The 19,523-nt window shown below is 39.7% G+C and overlaps 1 protein-coding gene across 6 annotated transcripts in view; it reads right to left on the reverse strand.

Annotated features, from left to right (window-relative positions):
• Window positions 1-1,008: 1,008 nt before the first annotated feature.
• The window catches only part of atp11a (ATPase phospholipid transporting 11A), a 51,767-nt gene continuing 33,252 nt past the window's right edge, over window positions 1,009-19,523 (reverse strand). Inside the window, exons 10-32 of one of the 6 annotated variants that reach the window (XM_080879080.1) lie at window positions 19,385-19,466; window positions 18,019-18,169; window positions 17,739-17,936; window positions 17,514-17,627; window positions 16,310-16,369; window positions 16,065-16,231; window positions 15,849-15,920; window positions 15,621-15,694; window positions 15,405-15,508; window positions 14,091-14,272; window positions 13,267-13,518; window positions 13,006-13,183; window positions 12,801-12,903; window positions 12,372-12,517; window positions 12,056-12,115; window positions 11,849-11,976; window positions 11,063-11,198; window positions 9,780-9,803; window positions 8,329-8,394; window positions 8,140-8,243; window positions 7,850-8,015; window positions 5,608-5,710; window positions 4,558-4,695 (exon numbers count right to left, since the gene is read on the reverse strand). In XM_080879080.1, the coding sequence (XP_080735206.1) occupies window positions 5,639-5,710; window positions 7,850-8,015; window positions 8,140-8,243; window positions 8,329-8,394; window positions 9,780-9,803; window positions 11,063-11,198; window positions 11,849-11,976; window positions 12,056-12,115; window positions 12,372-12,517; window positions 12,801-12,903; window positions 13,006-13,183; window positions 13,267-13,518; window positions 14,091-14,272; window positions 15,405-15,508; window positions 15,621-15,694; window positions 15,849-15,920; window positions 16,065-16,231; window positions 16,310-16,369; window positions 17,514-17,627; window positions 17,739-17,936; window positions 18,019-18,169; window positions 19,385-19,466 (2,639 nt within the window). In that variant the 3' untranslated portion in view covers window positions 4,558-4,695; window positions 5,608-5,638. Of the gene's footprint in view, window positions 4,696-5,607; window positions 5,711-5,975; window positions 6,066-7,849; window positions 8,016-8,139; window positions 8,244-8,328; window positions 8,395-9,779; window positions 9,804-11,062; window positions 11,199-11,848; window positions 11,977-12,055; window positions 12,116-12,371; window positions 12,518-12,800; window positions 12,904-13,005; window positions 13,184-13,266; window positions 13,519-14,090; window positions 14,273-15,404; window positions 15,509-15,620; window positions 15,695-15,848; window positions 15,921-16,064; window positions 16,232-16,309; window positions 16,370-17,513; window positions 17,628-17,738; window positions 17,937-18,018; window positions 18,170-19,384; window positions 19,467-19,523 lie in introns of those variants that run through there. The other 5 variants (XM_080879078.1, XM_080879079.1, XM_080879076.1 and 2 more) reach the window with 5 other exon arrangements.

Raw genomic sequence — 19,523 nt, forward strand, 5'->3', positions numbered from 1 at the left:
TCTGAGATATAAAGAAGACACACATTAAATACTGTCTCTGAAAAGTAAAACAAAAAAAGAGGGGTTTCTCAGATACCCCTCCCCCAAAATAGCAGTGCAGTAACTTTTCATTTTTGTAAGTTATTGAGACTTCCAGATGCCTCCAAGGACCATGCTTAGTTACCACTGTGTAAGTACTGATCTGAGATCTCAGACAGGATAATGGATTCTTCACTGTCATGGTTGACATTTGAATATAAGTGACTCTCTGTCGCTTAGCTAGTGCTAAGAGGTCACATTTGTTGCAGAGAGACATTTACAAGCAGCTTCAGTTTGATTATACTTATTGCTTCTCCCAGCTAGTTTAGTCCTGTGGTCATAGTGTCTGTCAGCTCTCACATGGCATTATATTGTAGACTTTTGTTTTTCCCCCCTCCCATTTCATTAACAATTGTTGTGTTATTTGTGTGATTCTTTAGCAGTTAAGGTACTGAAGCCTTGGTACATTGTTTACAATGAAAAACATCTTTCTAGTCCAAAGGCCAATCAGAATTCAGGGCAAACAATAAATGGAGAGACAGGATCTTTGTTTTCTTCATTCAGATAATAAAAACAACAACAACAAAAATCCAGTATTTTCTAACTTACTTCAATTGTTCTAAGTCGTAGAGCCCGACGGATATATGATTTTTTTTAACTGATATATGGTGATTTAAAAATCCAATTTTCTGATATATGTGCTGATTTTTTTCTCCATTTCAAGTACAAAAACACATTCCCCTAATATTTGTCACGTGTAGTTATCAGTTTGCTTATTTAGGCTCAGATTACCTGTTTATTATGTTTGTTTGTTGCCAAAAGGGATGTTGCACAGTGCCCTCTGATGGACAAACTATGCACTGTCCTCATAGCATAACTGAAGGTTGTCTTATTGGCTGTTACAAATACTGATGCCAATACATCGGAAAATAGCTAATATCATTCGATAAATATCGAAATCTGCTCTACTAAGCAGATCAATCTGGAATGTTCTTCTTTTTTTGGTGCGTAAAGCAGCAACAGAAAATACCTTTTTTTTTTTTTGGAATTTGGCCAAACCAACCCTTCATTTTAGACAATTCCAACAGTACAAGAAACCCTTTTGCTTTACCATCAACTTTAAATCTCCGAAACTTGGAGATGGAAAAAAACAAAAGAAAAGAAAAACTACCATTGATCACCTGTAGCTGATTTGAAAAAGCAGAGCTGGAGCTCTTCAAGTCTGTGGTCATAAAAGGGAGAATTTTCCACATTGTACATAATCAAAAACAATTAAAAAATAACATTTCAGAGACAAATGCCCTCATGGGCATTTATTTAAAAAAAATTAAATACAAGCTATAAAAAAAACAGATACTAAACATAAGTGGTATTTGTTCATTGACTGTGTGTCAGTTCTGCTTGTTCAGTAGAAGTCTGCATAAAAACTCGATTTCACATTCGCCTTTTCACCTACAGTAGTTATTTCATTCCTCCAGTTACATCCATCATCTGCTGTGCCCTTGTACCACTGAAGCGCCTATTAACAGTATCAAATTGACCACAAAGCAAAGCAAAGACAGGCTGTGAAAACTAGCACAAGGCACCTAATGTAAAGCAGCTAAAGAATCTCTAGCAGCAACAAGGCTTTGGTTCATAGAACTAAAAACATCAGATCTACTGTCTCACGATGGATGAGTCGATGTATGAACGGAGGAACGACAGAGAAGACGCAGAAGGGGATGGATGAAATGATGATGATGAGGCAGATGGAGACAACTGTCACAGAGGTAGGAACAGCTTCAACATCACTTCAAGAGAGGGAGGGTGTGAGGGAGAGAGAGAGAGAGAGAGACAGAGACAGAGGGTACGAGTTGAAACAGGAAAGTGTGAGACAGAATTCAAAGAGCGCACTGTAAAGGCCCTTTTTTTTAAGCTGGAGAATCTCATTAGATTTCTCTAACACCGTTATAAGGCTTTTAAGGGCGGGAGCACTAAACTGTTAGATGCTACAATCAACCTGATCTGCAGAGCTAAAAAGCATCTTATTCTATTGAGATGAGGTGGAAAATGAGTATGAAAGGATATTAAGACGCTCGCTTCTCTGTCACATTATTAAAATAGATTTTTTTCACATTTTTTGTACATGCAATTTTTTTTTTTTTACACTTAAGAACCCCATATATACTTATTCTTCCATTTTCTACTGTACACAGAATATGAGAGGACACTTTGCTGTGTTACTGGTCAGTTAAAGGTCGTCTCACGGCCAATAAAAAAAAGTGTTTCTATCTCGATTCCTTTTTTTTCTTTGAATTGGTTGTGCCGGCTGTTTGTTTCATAATTTAATACATTATCAATGATTTGATATTTATTTAAGGCATCAAACCATTTGGGGCACTTTGAGTGAATTATATTAAAAGGAGAAATATATATAATTTTAAAGTGCTTCAATCAAAGTAAATACAAGCAACCAGCTATTATCTAAAGGTGATCATAAAGCGTTACCTGCTGTTTCTTTGGTAAATGATATCAGTGAAAAATACAGCAGAGTTTACAAGACGACATTAAGGCAGTCACACAAGCAGTTCCTCTGTGTTCTACTACAAGACATTTAGTCATCCAAAGATAAGGTAAGTTTACAATCTATGTTCAAGATGATAGGACAGATGGAGATTAACAGATACACACACAGTCTTCTATCAGCACACACAGATACGCACGCAAACTTCTAACACACCAAAGCTCTAAGCTACCTAAATGTGACTCTGAAAGTTTAAATGTTGGCTGTATGACATGTTCACAAAGACCAACTCCTACTGACTCTGCTATTGGAGCCCAGGAGTAGCCAATGAGATACGTACGTGCAATATGACGCATTCCCATGTTTTGGTCTATTTGTGCCGTTTGCATTCTCTGTATTTACACCCTATGTGCTGTACAGTATGATGATGATCTCAATGCATACATGTTGGCTTTGGTATCGACGTAAACACTGCTTTTGTTCACTTTATAAAACAAAATGTAACTATTATATATATATATATATATATATATATATATATATATATACACACACACACATTTAATCAAGTGTTTCAATTTTACTATCAAAGTAACAAATTACCATGGAAACAGGATAAAAAAAATGTGAAAAATTGTAATTTGCCTACAATATTTGCACTTGTTGCATTTCAGCTTACATTTAAAAAACATAATCATGCTCAAAATACTGACTTTAAGTAATCAGATTACATGTAAATTTTCCATGTATTTTTGTTATTTAAGTAAACTGTTAAATTGTCACCAGCATATATTTCTTAATGTCAAATTATGTAAATAAATGAACCTCTGTTTTTCTTTTTCTATTTCAAGATCATTTTGCTCTAAATTATTGCTTCATGTTTATGACAGCCAAGAGGCTTTTCTGTGTTTTGTCGCTAAGGGTGAGCTAGTTTAAGAGCTTTCAAAGCTCCCACACGTTTTTAAACCAGACATATTGTGACACAGAAAGCACCATGAGCTACGCTTTTCTGTCATTATTAACTGACTTGACCACCGTTTGCCATCTAATCAAAGTTAGGACAATCAGCTTGCTGTATCGTTTGCACAAATGAATCAGAAATTAAGCAAAAATTGTATCTCATCCCGATATAAAATAATTTAATTCCCCTATACGGCTACTTCCGGGCTCCATAGACTAATTTTTCAACATTTATTCTTCCTTCTACTACAACCCTCCTTACAATGATGCAGTTTCTGATCCCAGAGTCCTAAGCAGTGTTTCTGGATAACATGTTTGCACACAGGCAACACCAGTTAGTCCTAAAAAGAGGCAAAACAGACAGAAGGGAATAAAGACAGATGGCAGCGACTGAAGACAAGAAAATGTTTGATCACAGAAAGCTTAAGCTAGCTCGAGCACGTCTACAGTCGTCCTCATTATCATCATTCCGGTCATAGAACATCAGCATGATTATCACAATAGCCATTAAAACACCCTAATAATCAGAGTAAAGTACACTTCAGCTACCATCAAAGGCAGGCAGGCGTAAAGGGCCAGTGCACATATTTTTCATGTGAAACACAAGCTCGAGTCAGTTTGTTTGCTGTGACATCATTACACTGAGCCCTTTGCACGTTGTGGCAGCGAACCAGGCCCTGCCGACGGGGTCCACTCCAGAGCCGTCCAGCAGTGCTTTGCGCCACACTTGGCTGCTAACTTGACAGAAATTATGAAGGTCACTTAGCATTGCAGTCTCCTCAACTGTTTATTATTTTACTCCAACTCAGTAACGTCGAAGCAAGTAAGTAAGCTCCAAAATTGCTTTCCACCAATTTATCTGAGTAACTCCATGTGGATGAATTGTTTCTGATATTAGAATATAAGATTTAAAAAAAATACCCCGGAGAAAAAGAAATAAATTAGACTGAGGTCTCAGGCCCGGCCCCGCTGTAATTGTACCCCTGCCTTGAATGGCGGGAGCTATCAGCAAACCGGAGGAGGGGGGTGAAGGTGCAGTAGTCTGGCGCTTTTTGCCAGCGTGTGAACATGACTTTCTTGGTAAAGGGTTCAGACCTTCGAGGGTTCCTTTGGTTTTCCGAGCCTCGCCGGTGGCTGCTACCCTTAGACGGAGCGTGGAGGGAAGCCAAGGGGGTGAACTCAGACAGCTGGCCCTTGTAGAGTTTATCTGCATTCTGTATGAGGGTACAAAGGGAGGAATAGGGGACAAGGAGGAAGAGAAAGTTCAGAGAAAGTAAAGAATAAAACATGGCACTTGTGGAGTAATGCAAAAGAAGAAGGTGGTAACACGTCGCAGCTGGCCATAGTTTGAACAGATAGCATGTGACTTGGTGGAGTCAAGTCTCCATCCTGTAACAATGCCTCTGTGAGGTCCTGAACTACAAAACTGCCTGTAAACCAGGACTCTTCACCTGATAGCCATCAACCCCATCAATGCCCCCAAGGCTTAATGAGAGCAATGAGCATTATGTGCTGTTAGAGCAACTTATTAATGCTCATTATAACTAAGTCTGGGCCTCTCTTATATAAACCAATATAATCAGCATATAAGCATTTAAGATTATATATTTATTACCTAACACTAACAAATATGAATACATCTGCATACTGCAGGCACCTGATCCTGGGCACAATGCTACATCCTCAAGCTTCAGTTGTTTTTAAATGAATAAAGTATTTCATTTCCTTTAGTTTAATTTGCCAGCTGTGAGGTTAAATTTTCCATCCATTCTGTTCAGGTTTAAAAGCAAGCATGTTAAGAGCAACAAAAAAATAATAAATCATAAACACCAAAAACATGCAAATGTCAACAAAAAGCTAAACATGCGTTCATTTCCTCTGCAAATATTACTTTTCTGTCTCTGTAGCAACACATTATACCACTAGATGGTGCTAAAGCTCCATGTGAGAAATCACCCAGCTGGAAGTAAAGTCAGTTGAAATACCTGAAGAAAATGGTTGAGCTTTTAGGACCTTCATACAAATAAAGCACACACCCCAACCCTTGTGTTAGTCAAATACAACAACCCAAAGTCAAACCACACCAGTTAACCCACCATCACACAGCAGCAACGTGTGCATTTTACCGTGCTGAAGCCCTGTAGGCTTCTGTGACAGCTACTCCATCAACAAGGAATCAGAGCTCATGTAGGCCAGGGCCCTCTCATACCTTTTATTATCTCTCCCTTGCTGCAAATATACACACACACACACACACATTTGAAGACAAACACATCTACCATACGGACTCAAAATTGAAGCATCAAAGTAAGAGTGGTTTCTAAAACAAAAGGTGATTAAGGCCACACTGAATCAAGATGTAGATGCAAAGGCATGCAGTCAGATAAGACTGTAACTTCATGCAAAACAGTGGAAATGACAAAGTAACAGGATACAGACTGAAAGGAAAATAAAGAGAAAGACGAGACAGTAGGAAAGGCTGAGGGTCACCTACAGAAGGGCTGGGTTAGAAACTGATTCTGCTGGAGGTCTGAGACAGCATAAAGATGGTGGAAGGCTCGGAGGCAAGGCACCGACGCTTAGTCTGCCAGGGAGGAGAACCACAGAGGGAGAAGGAGGAGGAAGCAAGAGATCAGGAGGGGTGAACAAAGGCAGGGAAGAGTTACAGCTGGGAAAGAAACATGTCAATACTTGTGCAATACTTTTGTAAATAGTCAACGGTGCAATAGACTCAATACTTGAAATGTGCAATTCACTTGTATTTTTATTTTTATTCCTATTTATTATATTTATCCCCTTCGTATATTTTATTTATATTGTCTCTGTATTTATATATATGTGTGTGTGTATAACTCTGTAACTTCTGTCAGTGCTGTGCTTTTTTGGAAATCGAATTTCCCAGAGGAACCCACCCGAGGGATTAATAAAGTTCTATCTAATCTAATCTAATCTAATGTCAGATCTTCCAAAATGCCACATGATCAGTTTATGAGATAGACAGCAGCATGTAAACATTCTTCTTAGGCTTCTCAGGAGAGACTGGATCATACTGGAAAGTCTTTGGTGATGGTTATTAGCTCTCCACAACCACAGTTATCAGGGAGGTTATAGGAAAATGAGTTTGGGATGTAGAGGGAGAAATAATTAGCATCTGTAGGAAAAGGAAGTGAAGCAGACTGCACTGCAGCCTTCCCAGAAAGGCTGACATCACTCATCTAGTGCTATCCATGCAATGCACCTACTCATACAAAAACATTTGTGTTGTGTTTTTCAGTAACTCCACTGTAACTGGATCCCAGTGCTTCATATATTATGTATCATTATATCGTCTTGTTTTTTTATGGACATAATTTCTTCTGTCAACTTTCAGTGGAATACTGAATATTTCAGTATTTTGCTGCTAATGAATGCCTTCTGCCATTCATTATTTCTGAGCCACATGTCAGTGTTTATACACCTAATCGTGTTTTTCTGGTCCAATCTTTCAGTCCTGATGAATCAGTATGCATCAGATAAATAACTGCTGTTAACGCTGCTCTTTCAGCGCCTCAGAGTTGAAATCAGTCCATAGCTTTGAGTTTATTCTCTTTTTTACATAAGCAGGATGTTTTTTTTATCCCATCTTTCCTTCTTTCTTCTTACTGTGCAGCATTATTTAATGTTCATTTTCAAAACTGCTCTGAAATAAAGTTTCGATTGCAATTTTCCTTCTTTTATACACTGTTTATGAAACTCTAATGCACATTTCCACACTGCAACCCATTAACAATTAATGCCTTTAGAGGCACTCCTGGTTCAGCAGAGGACACTGTTCTTATTCTCCATTAATAAAACACAGAACTCTGAGTGTTAACCGCTAAAAAAAATACACACTATTGTGCGCATTCCTCTTAAAAATTAAAGGAGCGCTGCACACAGACACAGAGGCTTAACTACCAAAGCAGGGATGTAGCCACACCCTGCATACCTCTGCTGACCCACAATTGTCAGTTCGACATGTCAGGAACTGAAACATCCCAGTGAATAATAAACAGTAAACGCAGGTAGCTTGTAGGTAAATACACAAAATTGATTTCTGCCTTGCAAAAGGCAGGGGGCGCTGTTTGACCTGTGTAAACTGAGCTTTCTTGCATTTTTCATTATTAATATTCATGTAGAAAAGAAGCAGCGACCTTTATTGAAGAACAAATGAAGTAATGGTTAACGAACACGTCCTACTTTGGCAGGAAGCAAAATATTTACGGGATGTGTGGTCATCAGTCTTCTTGCATTACTGCAATTATTCCAAAATATCCATAATACTTTAAAAAAGATTTGTTTTTTTTATTTATGCAACTACTCTCTATTTCTGCAAGCATTTGTGCCCACCTGTATGCGCTCAGTAGTGGTGGGCCACAGTGTCCTCCATATGACCTTCTTCACCACATCTGGCAACAGACTGGCTGTTATCAAAAGGATTATACTGAGCCAGGCTGGGCCACTGGACAACATCTGCATGAACACATAGTACATTCTCTGGTAGTTGAGGAATGGCCTGTAAGAGAGGAAACGACTGCATGAAAACAAATGCAATAAAACATCTAATAAAACGTCACTCTGACTGACACAGTTTTACATCAAGTAAACATTTAAATACAAAAATATTTCTTTAATCATACCAGATGATTCCACCCCACAGCAGGGAGAATACCACAAAGAAGATCAGTGAGCCCCAGATAACGAAATGATTGATCCAAGTCCAGTAATGAGTATCTAGGGCCAGCTACGACACAGAGACGATGGAAGTGAGACTGGAACCAGACTTGCCTGGGTGTTTCTGTGATGTTCTGATGTGTCTGTGTGGTTACCTTGAATGTAACAGTGAAGACTAGCACAGTGAAGACGAGTGTCCCAAATGTCCAGTTTCCAAACATCTGCAGAAGGTAAAAAAGCAGCTGCTGTTATTGATCAGGAGATTTGTGCATGAAACACTTTCAACTTCTTGTTTTTTTGTTTTATTTATTTTATTGTATGTTTGATGTGAACAGATTCTAAGCACCTGTTAAAGTAAATAATTTTACTTGTGCTTATTCAGTACTTAAATGCTCAGCACACCTGCGTTAACATGCTTTTCGGATGACATGACTAGGCTACGAGGTAAAAGTTGACATATTCAAGTAAGGAATCAATCAATCAAACAGATGGCAGTGTGCTCAGGTAGCAACATTCAGGTGAGGAGCTGGTTATCAGATGACTGATGGATGGAAAACAGGAGGATGATGTGATTGTATAGCTGAATATTCCTATCAGTCTCTTCTGTGAGTGAAACCCTTTTACATGAACACTAAAAAAGTCATTGTGCACATTTAAGACCACCACGATGCAGGGCAGCTTCTTCACTACAACTTACACAATGAGCTCCTTCAGCATTTTGTGCAGCACTAAAACTGGCATATTTTCCCTTTATTGTAATTATTCGGAGGTGTTATATTAAGAGGTACATGGGGAACATAGTGATTCTAGTACACCATAACTGAGAAGTGACCGTTGCATGATTTTCTTTTTTCACAGGCCTGTGGCAATAAGATGAAGCCCAAAACCAAAAATGAACTAGTATCATAAAATTTAAAGTATGGGTACACTGAAGGTCATCTAACTGCTTGGGCTACACTATACTTCTGCTAAAAACAGGCACCTTGGGTGAACCGTGATAAATAAAGTTAAAAAATAAAAATGATGAGCATGAAATGATAAAATAAAAGCTTTTCAGAGGCAGCTTCCAAATGCAGCTCTGATTTTTACATTGTTAGTACAAGTATAGTACAAGCTACTATCAGATACATTACAACATAAATTGTAGCGCTACAGAAACACTCGCATGAGGCAGAAAAATGATTTTTATCATTGATCAGATGCATTTCAATGTTTTTCTTTCACCTTTTCTTTTTCTAACATTTCAAAAGCTTCAGATTTGCTTCCTGTTTATGTGTTTATAAGTAATCCTATAAAAAGTTGTAATGCTTTAGGCAATGATCTCTAACTGTTACATAATGGAAGCAGGAGCACTTATGCCTAACATCTGCCACAAACAAAGCACACAGGATGTATAACTAAGGTGTTTGGTCACTGACAGCTGGACACATGAGCATGGGTCTGGGAAACAGAGAGTCACTACAGAAAAGCCTACAGCTGACGTATCTACAGCAAGCACTGAGGGCCGGACATGAGATGAACAGCAGTTTGTATCAGGCTGTGTGACGGTGGCGAAACAGGGAAGTGAAACTAAGGAGAGACGACAGAGAGACAGCGACAGGCTTACCATCTGTGTGTTGGTTGTCATTAGCTGGGAGGAGGAAAGAGAAGCAAAAAGAAAAACCAACACAAAGGTAAGAGGATAGGAAGAAGAAGAGCATGTGACCAGAAGAAAATCATAATAACATAAACAGTTTTATGGCTGAAAGGAAAAAAATTGAAAAGAATTGGATGCAAAAAAAAAAGAAGAAGAAAACCCAAGTGAAATCAAGCAACTCAAAAACAGTTCAACATGTTTCTGGGAGAGTAATGCAGCTTGAGAAATTAAACAAACCAAATAGAGAACAGAGAGGAAGATGATGGGAACCCCGCCATGCTGTCGTGTCTTACTAGAGATTTATGCTTCAGCGGGAAATCTATGCTGTTACCTGCAGCGTAACCGCAAACCCCGCTAAAGCCTATGGCGTAACCTGGCGTGGACCTCGGTGGGAAGGAAAAAAATCCCAGTATTTTATCTGGGACACGATCACATGGTAATTACCACATAATGCACCAGCACGAGTGTGAATCCTGCCAATAGCATCGGCCACTTATGTAGGTTATGTTATGGGCTCTAAAAAGATTTCCCGCAGAAGTCTAAATAAGGCCTTAGATATAAACCACACGTCATCAGATTTTACTTAAACATCTATATATATATAATTATCCAACTGACATTAAATATTATTTACTAAAAGGCAAAATAGTCTTCAAACTTTATCAGCCAACAACCTGCATTTTCAAGTGACATAAATAACCATCCAGTACAAGGTCATTATTATGAGAAATTACTTGACCATAATTATCTCATAACTACATGTAACTACCAGATAGTTACTTTTTCAAACACAATAATGTGCAGTGTCAGGAAAACACATTTATAATACCAGATCCATTTACACTACAGGGTTAATGTTAGTTTGTGCTACAACTTGATCAGTTTCTGCAAGCAATACAATAAGCTACGTGTCAGGCATTAGCCAGGCCATTAAAACCTGTCAGCAAAGCACAGTACAGCCAGTATATTTAAAAGTAAATCCATTTTGCTTACAGAGCAAAATGTGGTTGAGGAACAAGCTGAGACCTAAAACACTGTCACTATGTTCCCTAACTAACCCCAAACACCACAAGAAGACTAAAAAGTCAGATGACAAACAGAAAACAGATGGAGCTTGTGGAAAACTGAAGTAGCCTATAGATAAAATAGGCAGTTACTATTTTTCCTTTACTTTGAACTTTACTTTAAATATTTTCCAGGCCTTTTTCTCCTTGTTTCAATTAAAGAGCCTGTCAAAGCCACATGGTTATTACCTGTCCATTGCTGGTGAAGGTGGTGTTGTCAAACAGGAAGTAAGCACCAAAGAACATCACAATGGCATCATAAACGCCCAAGACTGTCCAGTATATGAAGGTGGGCCACCGCAGCAAAGAGTTCTTAGCAATATCTCTGTGTAGATATACAGAACAGAGATCACATGTTTATAGATTAATATCACAGTACACTTCCTGCCTCACAGCCAATGAGTCTCTAATAGTATAATACATACATCGATACAGACAGCGTCATTGTTTGTGGGAAAGGTTGATTCTTTTTTGGAAGAATACAACTTAAGAGTAAAGCTAAAAACGTAGCTTTTCAAACTCTGAACACATGCAAAACCAAATCCAAGAAGGCGGTTATCTGCCATATGATGGATGTAAAATAAACTGTAATGTAAATATAAATTAATCAGAGTAAAACACCAAATCATCTGCTATTACTTTGCACCTGGAGGCCGTGTATAAAGTGTCTAAAGAATTATTGAAATATTTATATTTTCTGTTGCTTAGACGACTTTAACTCAACACTGTTCTTGTTACAGTACATCTCCGGAAGAATCCAACTACCACGCAGTCTGCTTTGTATAAAACAGATGGTTCATTATCTGCTGCAGAAGACTGGATTACTGAAACATGGAGATAATTTCTTTTTCTAATTTTCATGTCATGAGAACAAGTTCCTGAAGAACATGTGATATTAGAGTCGATCCAGCTGGTCGATTTTCAGTCTTACTAAACGACACATTTCTGACATGACAATCTTAAACAGAAATCCACCTGTAGAGACAAGGGTCTTTCTTCAGGATGTCCATATTTATGTGCTGCTCGATGAGACTGTAGAGCAGAATGGGCAGCGAGGTGAAGCTGATGTTGTAGAGAGTCAGGTAAGCCGTGTCATACAGCGGCTGGGGTTTGGGAAAGAGAGCCGTGTTAGTATTTTTGTTCTTGTTGTTTTTATGGTATTTAGGTTTTGTGAGTGCACACCTGTTGTGAGAAGCCACAAAAGAACTGGTAGAGGAACTGGGGGAAAATGAAACAGACATTCTGCGAAAAGAAAGAACAACAATTTAAATGTGTACAGGTCTTTTTGTTGCTGAACGCTAATTTTATAGAGTATAAATATCAAAAATATGAAAATTAATGAACTAAACAAATTAATAAATTAAATCTCACACAAAGCATTCCTGCACACTTAGGCTAAAGCCACAGACTCCGTAATTACAATCATCTTAAAACAAATTTAAAAAACTATATAAAGTTTTAAAAAGAAGTAAACTCAAAACATGTTCAGGGCGACTACCTTGTAGAAGAAATATTGTACAAGTTCAGAGATGCGTATGTAGTAATAGTGTCCGTGGACGAGCAGCATCTTCTTGAGGTGTTTGAACTTCGGGATGGCGTAGTCGCTGTTCCTCACTGCCTGGCGACCCTCCTTACCCATAATGCCTGCGTTGTGACCATTTACAGGGCAAAGTATTATTGCAATGATAATAGTATGGTTCTAACAGTTTTAACACTTCTGCATAAATGTAGTTTTGGAAATTCAAAAGTACAGTTTTTGTGTGGAAAAGGATTTTGTGTGAATGCAGGTGCTGTACACACTGCTGACTTCTGTACACAAGGGGCTGCTTTTAAGAATTTCTAGTTTCTTCAAATTGAAACTGTATTAAGAAGGAAACAAACTTTACCAGAGTGTGGCATGTTGCATAGGAATAGACAGAATACTAACCAATACCAACGTGGGCCTCCAGGATCATGCTGACATCATTAGCTCCGTCTCCAATGGCCAGCGTGATTGGGTGCTCCTCCGAGGCTTTGATTAACTTGACAATCTGCAGGTTGTGGATTTCAGCTTAGCGTCCATCTGAATCTTAATGACATGAGTGAGAACATCTGTTTCACAGTTAAACTCAGAGTACAGATGGCCTTCGTACCTGTGCTTTCTGAAGTGGCGCCATTCGACAGCAGAGCACGGCACTGCAGTTCCGGCAGATTTCCAAGAATTTCTCTTTGTAATTCCCTGAGTTTGAGCCCTCCTGGCCGGGCCTCATTACAGCAGAGAGGGTAGCTCCGTCAATGATCAGACCATAGTCGGTGCAATCACCTGATAGCCTGGGAAAAAAACACAAAACCTGTCAAATACGAGTAACTGCAGGATGACACTGTCTGAAGCATGCTGTGAACATAATACCCACTCAGAGAAGGTGTCCCGGGTCATGCCCCCATGCTGCCTAAGGACCGTCCTGCTCAATTCAAACAGGACGTCGTGAAGGCTCTGCTCCTCAGTGCGTTTGGTGGTCAGCTCCAGGATTTGGGTGTTGCGATGAAACAGCTTGCTGGCATAGCACGTTGCAGCTGCAGTCTCCATCTTGTCTCCTGTCAGCACCCACACCTTTATACCAGCTTTGTGCAGAGACTCAATGGTGTCTGCTGCTTTTTCCTGTAGCCTGGTACGCAGCCAAGAAACAAGAGGTGGCATGTTTTTAGCTGCATTAAATAAATAGGTTTGTTTTATTTCTCTTTGCCTTTTATTCAACAACAGCTCAACTGTGCAGTACTCCAGCACGTGGATTATTTCCTCTCTGTGCTAGATGGGTGAAACGCCCTCTGGGCTGACAAGTAGTTTTAAGCCTGCACTATAATTGCCTTAGTGGCACGTGTGTGATTGGAGGGTTAAACTGCCACTTTCCCTCACTCACTTTGGTTCACTCAGAACTAGGACAGCACTGTCCATGGCAGCAGACACAGAATTACTGTAATGTTAAGAGTCACTTGAGCTGAAGAGGTTTAGACATTTATAGGAAAAAAAGGTGCATAAGTGTAATTTTTGAAAGGGCATTTCACGTAAAATTTGCACTGAGAAGGACAAATAACTGAAATGACAACAGCATGCAATGTAAATTGTGGTTATGTTGCCAAGCTACCAGCTGTACAGGAAAACCTTTGATGAAAAAAAAAGTGCAGGATGTTGATATAATTTGTCATTTAGGTGTCCTTAATACCAAAAAAAATTCAGCACCTGTCCTCGACAGCAGTTGCTCCCAGCAGTATCAGGTCCTTCTCGATGAGGTCGTAAGCCTCTGCCAGCTGTTTGTCTCGGTCTTGTAATGCTAACTTAGCTCTGTTCAGCAGTTGGAAAACCTCCTCGTACTGTTCTGGGCTCAGAGAGCGATAGGCAACACAAAGTGTCCTCAAACCCTCCTGGTGGAGAACAGAGATTCACACAAGGTCAGGCTGGTATATATTTAAGACTCAATAAAAACGAATCTACATAAAACACTGTTTCTTGAATACAGCCTCTGAATGTGAGTGTATGGTGGGTGGATGCCAACTACCCATTCAGCCTCACTAGTATAACACTCACCACATATTTTTCAGTTTCCAAAGAAACCTGTGATTTATCTGTAGCTGCAACCACAGCAACATTTGTGTCACTCGTCTGCTTTTTACTCCATGCGAATTGAAGCTATCGTGGTATTTTCATGTGTAAACTGAACTTTAAATAGTCTTATTCAGACTGCGATATTTATTTTCGCACTTTGGAAGTCATTATGAGATTTTGCAGTTGACTGCTTAGTTAGGTGCACTCTCTTACTATCTGTCTACTTATTAGCATTTCCTACTTTTCCCACAAGGATTTTGTGGGTGTATAAAGAAAACAGTATGCAGAGTCCATCACTGTTTATGGTTCTGTTCAGTATTTAAAGAAATCTTCTTCTTTCCATCTTCTGACCAAATCCTACGCCAGTCCCACAGATAGAAAGACTGTGCTGATACAATTATTAAATACATGTTAATAAAAAATGTAAAAAAAACAAATAGACTTGTGCTTTTGTCAATTAAAGGCCACACCAGATCCACCTAGAAAGAAGTTCTGTTTACTGGAACTACATGATGCTTCTCATGTGGTTGTGTAAACTGTAACCATGCAAAGAACTTAGATAATGGTAATTGGCCTGTAGTCCCTAAGGACCCCAAAGCGCTTTACACATCCAGTCATCCACACACTGGTGCTGGCAAGCTACATTGTATCCACAGCCACCCTGGGGCGCACTGACAGAGGCGAGGCTGCCGGACACTGGCGCCACCGGGCCCTCTGACCACCACTAGTAGGCAACAGGTGAAGTGTCTTGCCCAAGGACACAACGACCGAGACTGTCCAAGCCGGGGCTCGAACCGGCAACCTTCCGACTATAAGGCGAACTCCAAACTCTTGAGCCACGATCTTTCAGGAAAAAACAACTTCCTGTTATATTGTATGAGCCTATAACGATATGAGAAAGATGAGAGTGAGCCTGCACGTGTGTGTGTGTGTGTGTTTGTGCTCTCTCACCACTGCATTTTGCTCCACTCGTGCTCGGACCTGATCCACTTTGCCTGAGATGACCCTTGGGAAGATAGAGGAGTCTGCACCTTTACAGAAGAGATAAACCTCACCTGCTCAAACGCATACACAGAAAAAAAAGAGGATCGGATTAAAGAAAAACATAAACACAGACACATAGAAATCAATATAAAGAATATACATATATAGTTTTGTGCGCATTACCAGTGCTGGCCTTGACGATAACGCTCATCCTCCGTCGGACTGAGTCAAATGTCAAAACTTCTAGCAGTTCAAACCTGATAAAAACAGGAAGAAAATCACACAAATGCTACTGAAAAAATAATAGCCAACTATCAATTAAAGAAGTTAAAAACAGATAAAAATAACAATAGTCATCTCATTTTCAAGGTTCACAGAGAACAATAACGTTGCTTAAAGCGGCACACTCACTTTTCAACTTCATCCTCCCTATTTAAGATTTCCATCTGACCGTCCTTGAGCCTCAGATAGGTGAAACCGAGCCTGCAGCACAGAACAACCATTATTGGAGTGAATAAAATGAATGTCCAAAACACAGAAATAGAAAAATGGGAAAACTAAATTCTTCTGAATGCAGCAGCGATTACTGCTGCCATTGTGTGCAACGTGAGTGTGTGTGTGCTGCACCTCTTCATGCCCTCCACCAGTGCAACCTCGTCAGGAGAAGAGGAGATGTAGAAGGAAGTGGACTTGCCCTGGTGAATGCCATGTTTGATCCCATCTACAGTATCCTCCTCTTTCACCTGCACCGTGTGGCACAAACACAACGCCCGGAAAAACAGCTCCTCGTGCTCCTGCAGTGGACGGCCGACACTAGATTACCCTCATTCGCACGAACCACAAACGCACATTCAAAGCGAGTCTGCACTTACCCTGGCTGCAGGACCTGGGGATGAGTCGATCATGTCCATACCGGCAGCTCCAGGCATCACCTACAGACATACAGACCACAGATCACTCTGGGGGTCACTGGTTATCAAACACAGCCTACGATGATATGTACATATGGCATTTTAGTATTAAAGCTTGCTTCTAAGACTTGACATATACAGCACGATGTCCATGTTTATGTGACAGGAACCCCTTTACTCTGATGTTTGAAGTCCTATGTTAAAAGGAGTAAATTGTAATAATATTACAACACAACAACCCTCCTAAAATTACAACAGACCGTCTGTTCAGCACTTTTAAGGTTGTATGAGCTGCTGACTTGTCAATTAATGCTCATGATCAGTTACTTGGCAAACATAAATAGACATATGGCTCAATAAACAGCAGCAAGACTTGCAGGCACAATTTGATTTCCTCATATGACCATTAAGCACTGAACACAGATGATTACACTAAACGCACAATGCCCAGGAGTTTTATTGTCAGGAAATCTGTAATAATCCATTGAAAACACAGAAATGACTAAACGCATGAATGTTACATTCTTCTCACAGATTTTTATTAGATAAAACACACAAACAAAAAAACCCTAAAATAGGCCTAAACTGTTGCCTTTCTGTCATTTGATTTTTACACCTCCGTTACATAAAAATATGAACTCTTTGTAAATAAATGAATGGCTATAAATGAATCAATCACAAACATTGATCCATCTTTACCTTGTCCAAAGAGACTGTATATAAAGGATGGAAGTAGTGTGGCATCATTAAAATGGTTTTGAACCACCCTTGGAATCTCCTTTAGAGTGCCTTTATTTGTATCTTTAGAAATGCACAACATTATCCAGCAAGTCTTATTAGCAAGCTGCATCCATACAAACTGTGGTTCTTTCGTGCATACACTGAAACACCCACAACATCTACTAATTGGAAGGCTGGTGGTTCAATCCGTTGATCCTCTAGTCTGCATGCCAAAGTATCCTTGGACAAAATACCTGAACCCTGAACTGAGTTTCCCCCGGTGCATCCACTGCAGTGTGATTATGTGAACGTCAGGCTCAAAGTGCTTAAGCACAGAAAAGAAAGTGCTTGTAGGACTGTGTATGAATGAGACTTGTAGTAAGAAAAGTTCATGGCTGAAGCTGAATATCTTAACAGATCAATCTAGTGGGACTGAACGTTTTACCTGTCCATTACAGATAGCGTGAGGTACATAAACGTGTCCATCCACACAGCACTCTATAAACTCCATGTTGTTCTCTGTTAGCGTTCCTGTCTTGTCTGTAAACACATACTCCACCTGGAAAGAAAGCAGGGTAAGTGTTTTTTTATTCTTATCTCTAACTCACTTTTCCATACAGTAATGTTTCTTTGCTCATTATTCTGCCCGGAGTGAAGTACACTTTGCTACCTGCCCCAGTTCCTCATTCAAGTCTGATGTGTTGACCACAGCTCTCTCCCCCAGCTCCTCATCAAACATTTCATCGTCCCACATGATGAAGTAGGAGCCCAGGAACTTCTGCATCTCCACAGTGACATACATGGACACGGGAATGATGTAGTTGAAAAGAACCATGAATGCCAAAAAGTCTGTGAACGCCCTGATTAGCTGAGGAGGAGGAGAACGAAGAACGTGTGAGACAATAAAGAGGGGATCGAAATATTTTTATTTTCCAGGATTCGAGACTCACAACGTGTCTCTGTCTCTCAACTTCCGTCTTCTGGTTGTAAAAGGGCTCGTCTTTGTTGGGGTCGGACTGCCACACGTATTTCAGTGCCGTGTTGATGAGAGCTTTGCTGATGAGAATGCACAGGTAGACCACCAAGTAGGCATTCATTGACCTGCAGAGGGAGAAGTTAAAGATCTGTGACATATTTCTTCATGATAGTGAAAGATAGATGAGTTTTTCATTAATCTGCTTTGAACAATGTGGACAAAAATTTGGATTGAAAACCCCATTTGAAAAAAAAGGATTATGGAAACTATCTGCCAAGGATGGAGGAGTCTGTGCCTCCCTTAAAACATTCCATTGACTTCATTACATTTTTCCTGCATTGATCTGTCTTTATGACTTGTGTGCTTTATTCTTTCCCTGAAAGATTACGCACAACCTCCAGAGTAGAATTTAATATGACTAAGTGGAGAGATGGAGCATGGCAGTTTGTGGCAGATCACATGTTTATATAATTCACATATACAGGTTCTAAGCTTTAGACTTTGTGTAGCATGTGCTTAAGTGTCTTGTATCACATGTTGAACTGCTATGATTGTGTTTCTTGTGTTTCATCCCTCTTTTCTCTTGGTGATAACACGTTCTCATGAGTGCAAACACAAAAAAATAAGGGGCGGAGCTTGAGGCCCTGGTACTATTTCTACTATTTTGGTACCATTTCCCACTGTGGTTGAGAGTGTAAAAAGCACAAGTGTGTGCAGGTGCAAATGAAAGTAGTTTGAAAGGGAGTTAGAAACAATCCATAAGAGATTTCTGACTGCCGGTCAGCTATTTGGCGATTTTAACAAACAGGAACTAAAAAAATAAAAGCACTAGAACCCCAAAAAACTTGCAACCCAGTCCACCATGTAAAAGGTAACTTGGAAAACAACTCAGTATACTCGTCAGAATCTTCAAACTTGAAAAGGGGAACAGCTGAGACAAGACATTTACTCTGAGCTGAGTCAATGAGCCGACGAGTTAATGAGACACACATAGTGAGCAAGTGTGAATGTAATCCACCTACAGTCACTCATTTATACATCTGGATACAAAGACACTGTCTACGCCAGATGGAAAGAAAATTGATCCAGTCAGCGCAGCGAGCCAAAGAGACACACACAGACGCTTACGTCTCAATGAATAAACCAAGACATGAGAAGTGAACAGATGGCTCTAAGGACGGGTAAGAAAAATTTCAGTTATTATCTAAGCTGGTTAGCACAGAAACAGCCAAAGACTGTGAAACTTGCATGAGAGCACTGATCGTTGCTAATAGGCTCCTTTCAGAAACAATTCATAATATAATATAAAAATGAAAGAGGAGGAAACGAAAAGAGCTTACTTTTCCACTGCAGATCGTTTCTGAGACTTGGACTGGTAATTGAGAGCCATCTTGGTTTCCATGCCAGTGTAGATGACCACAGCTACAGGGGGGAAAAGGAAAAGTCTCATTCAAAATGCTGCACTGTACATTAAAAAAA

Source organism: Rhamphochromis sp. 'chilingali', assembly GCF_963969265.1.
Source record: "Rhamphochromis sp. 'chilingali' genome assembly, chromosome: 3".
Lineage (NCBI taxonomy): Eukaryota > Metazoa > Chordata > Actinopteri > Cichliformes > Cichlidae > Rhamphochromis > Rhamphochromis sp. 'chilingali'.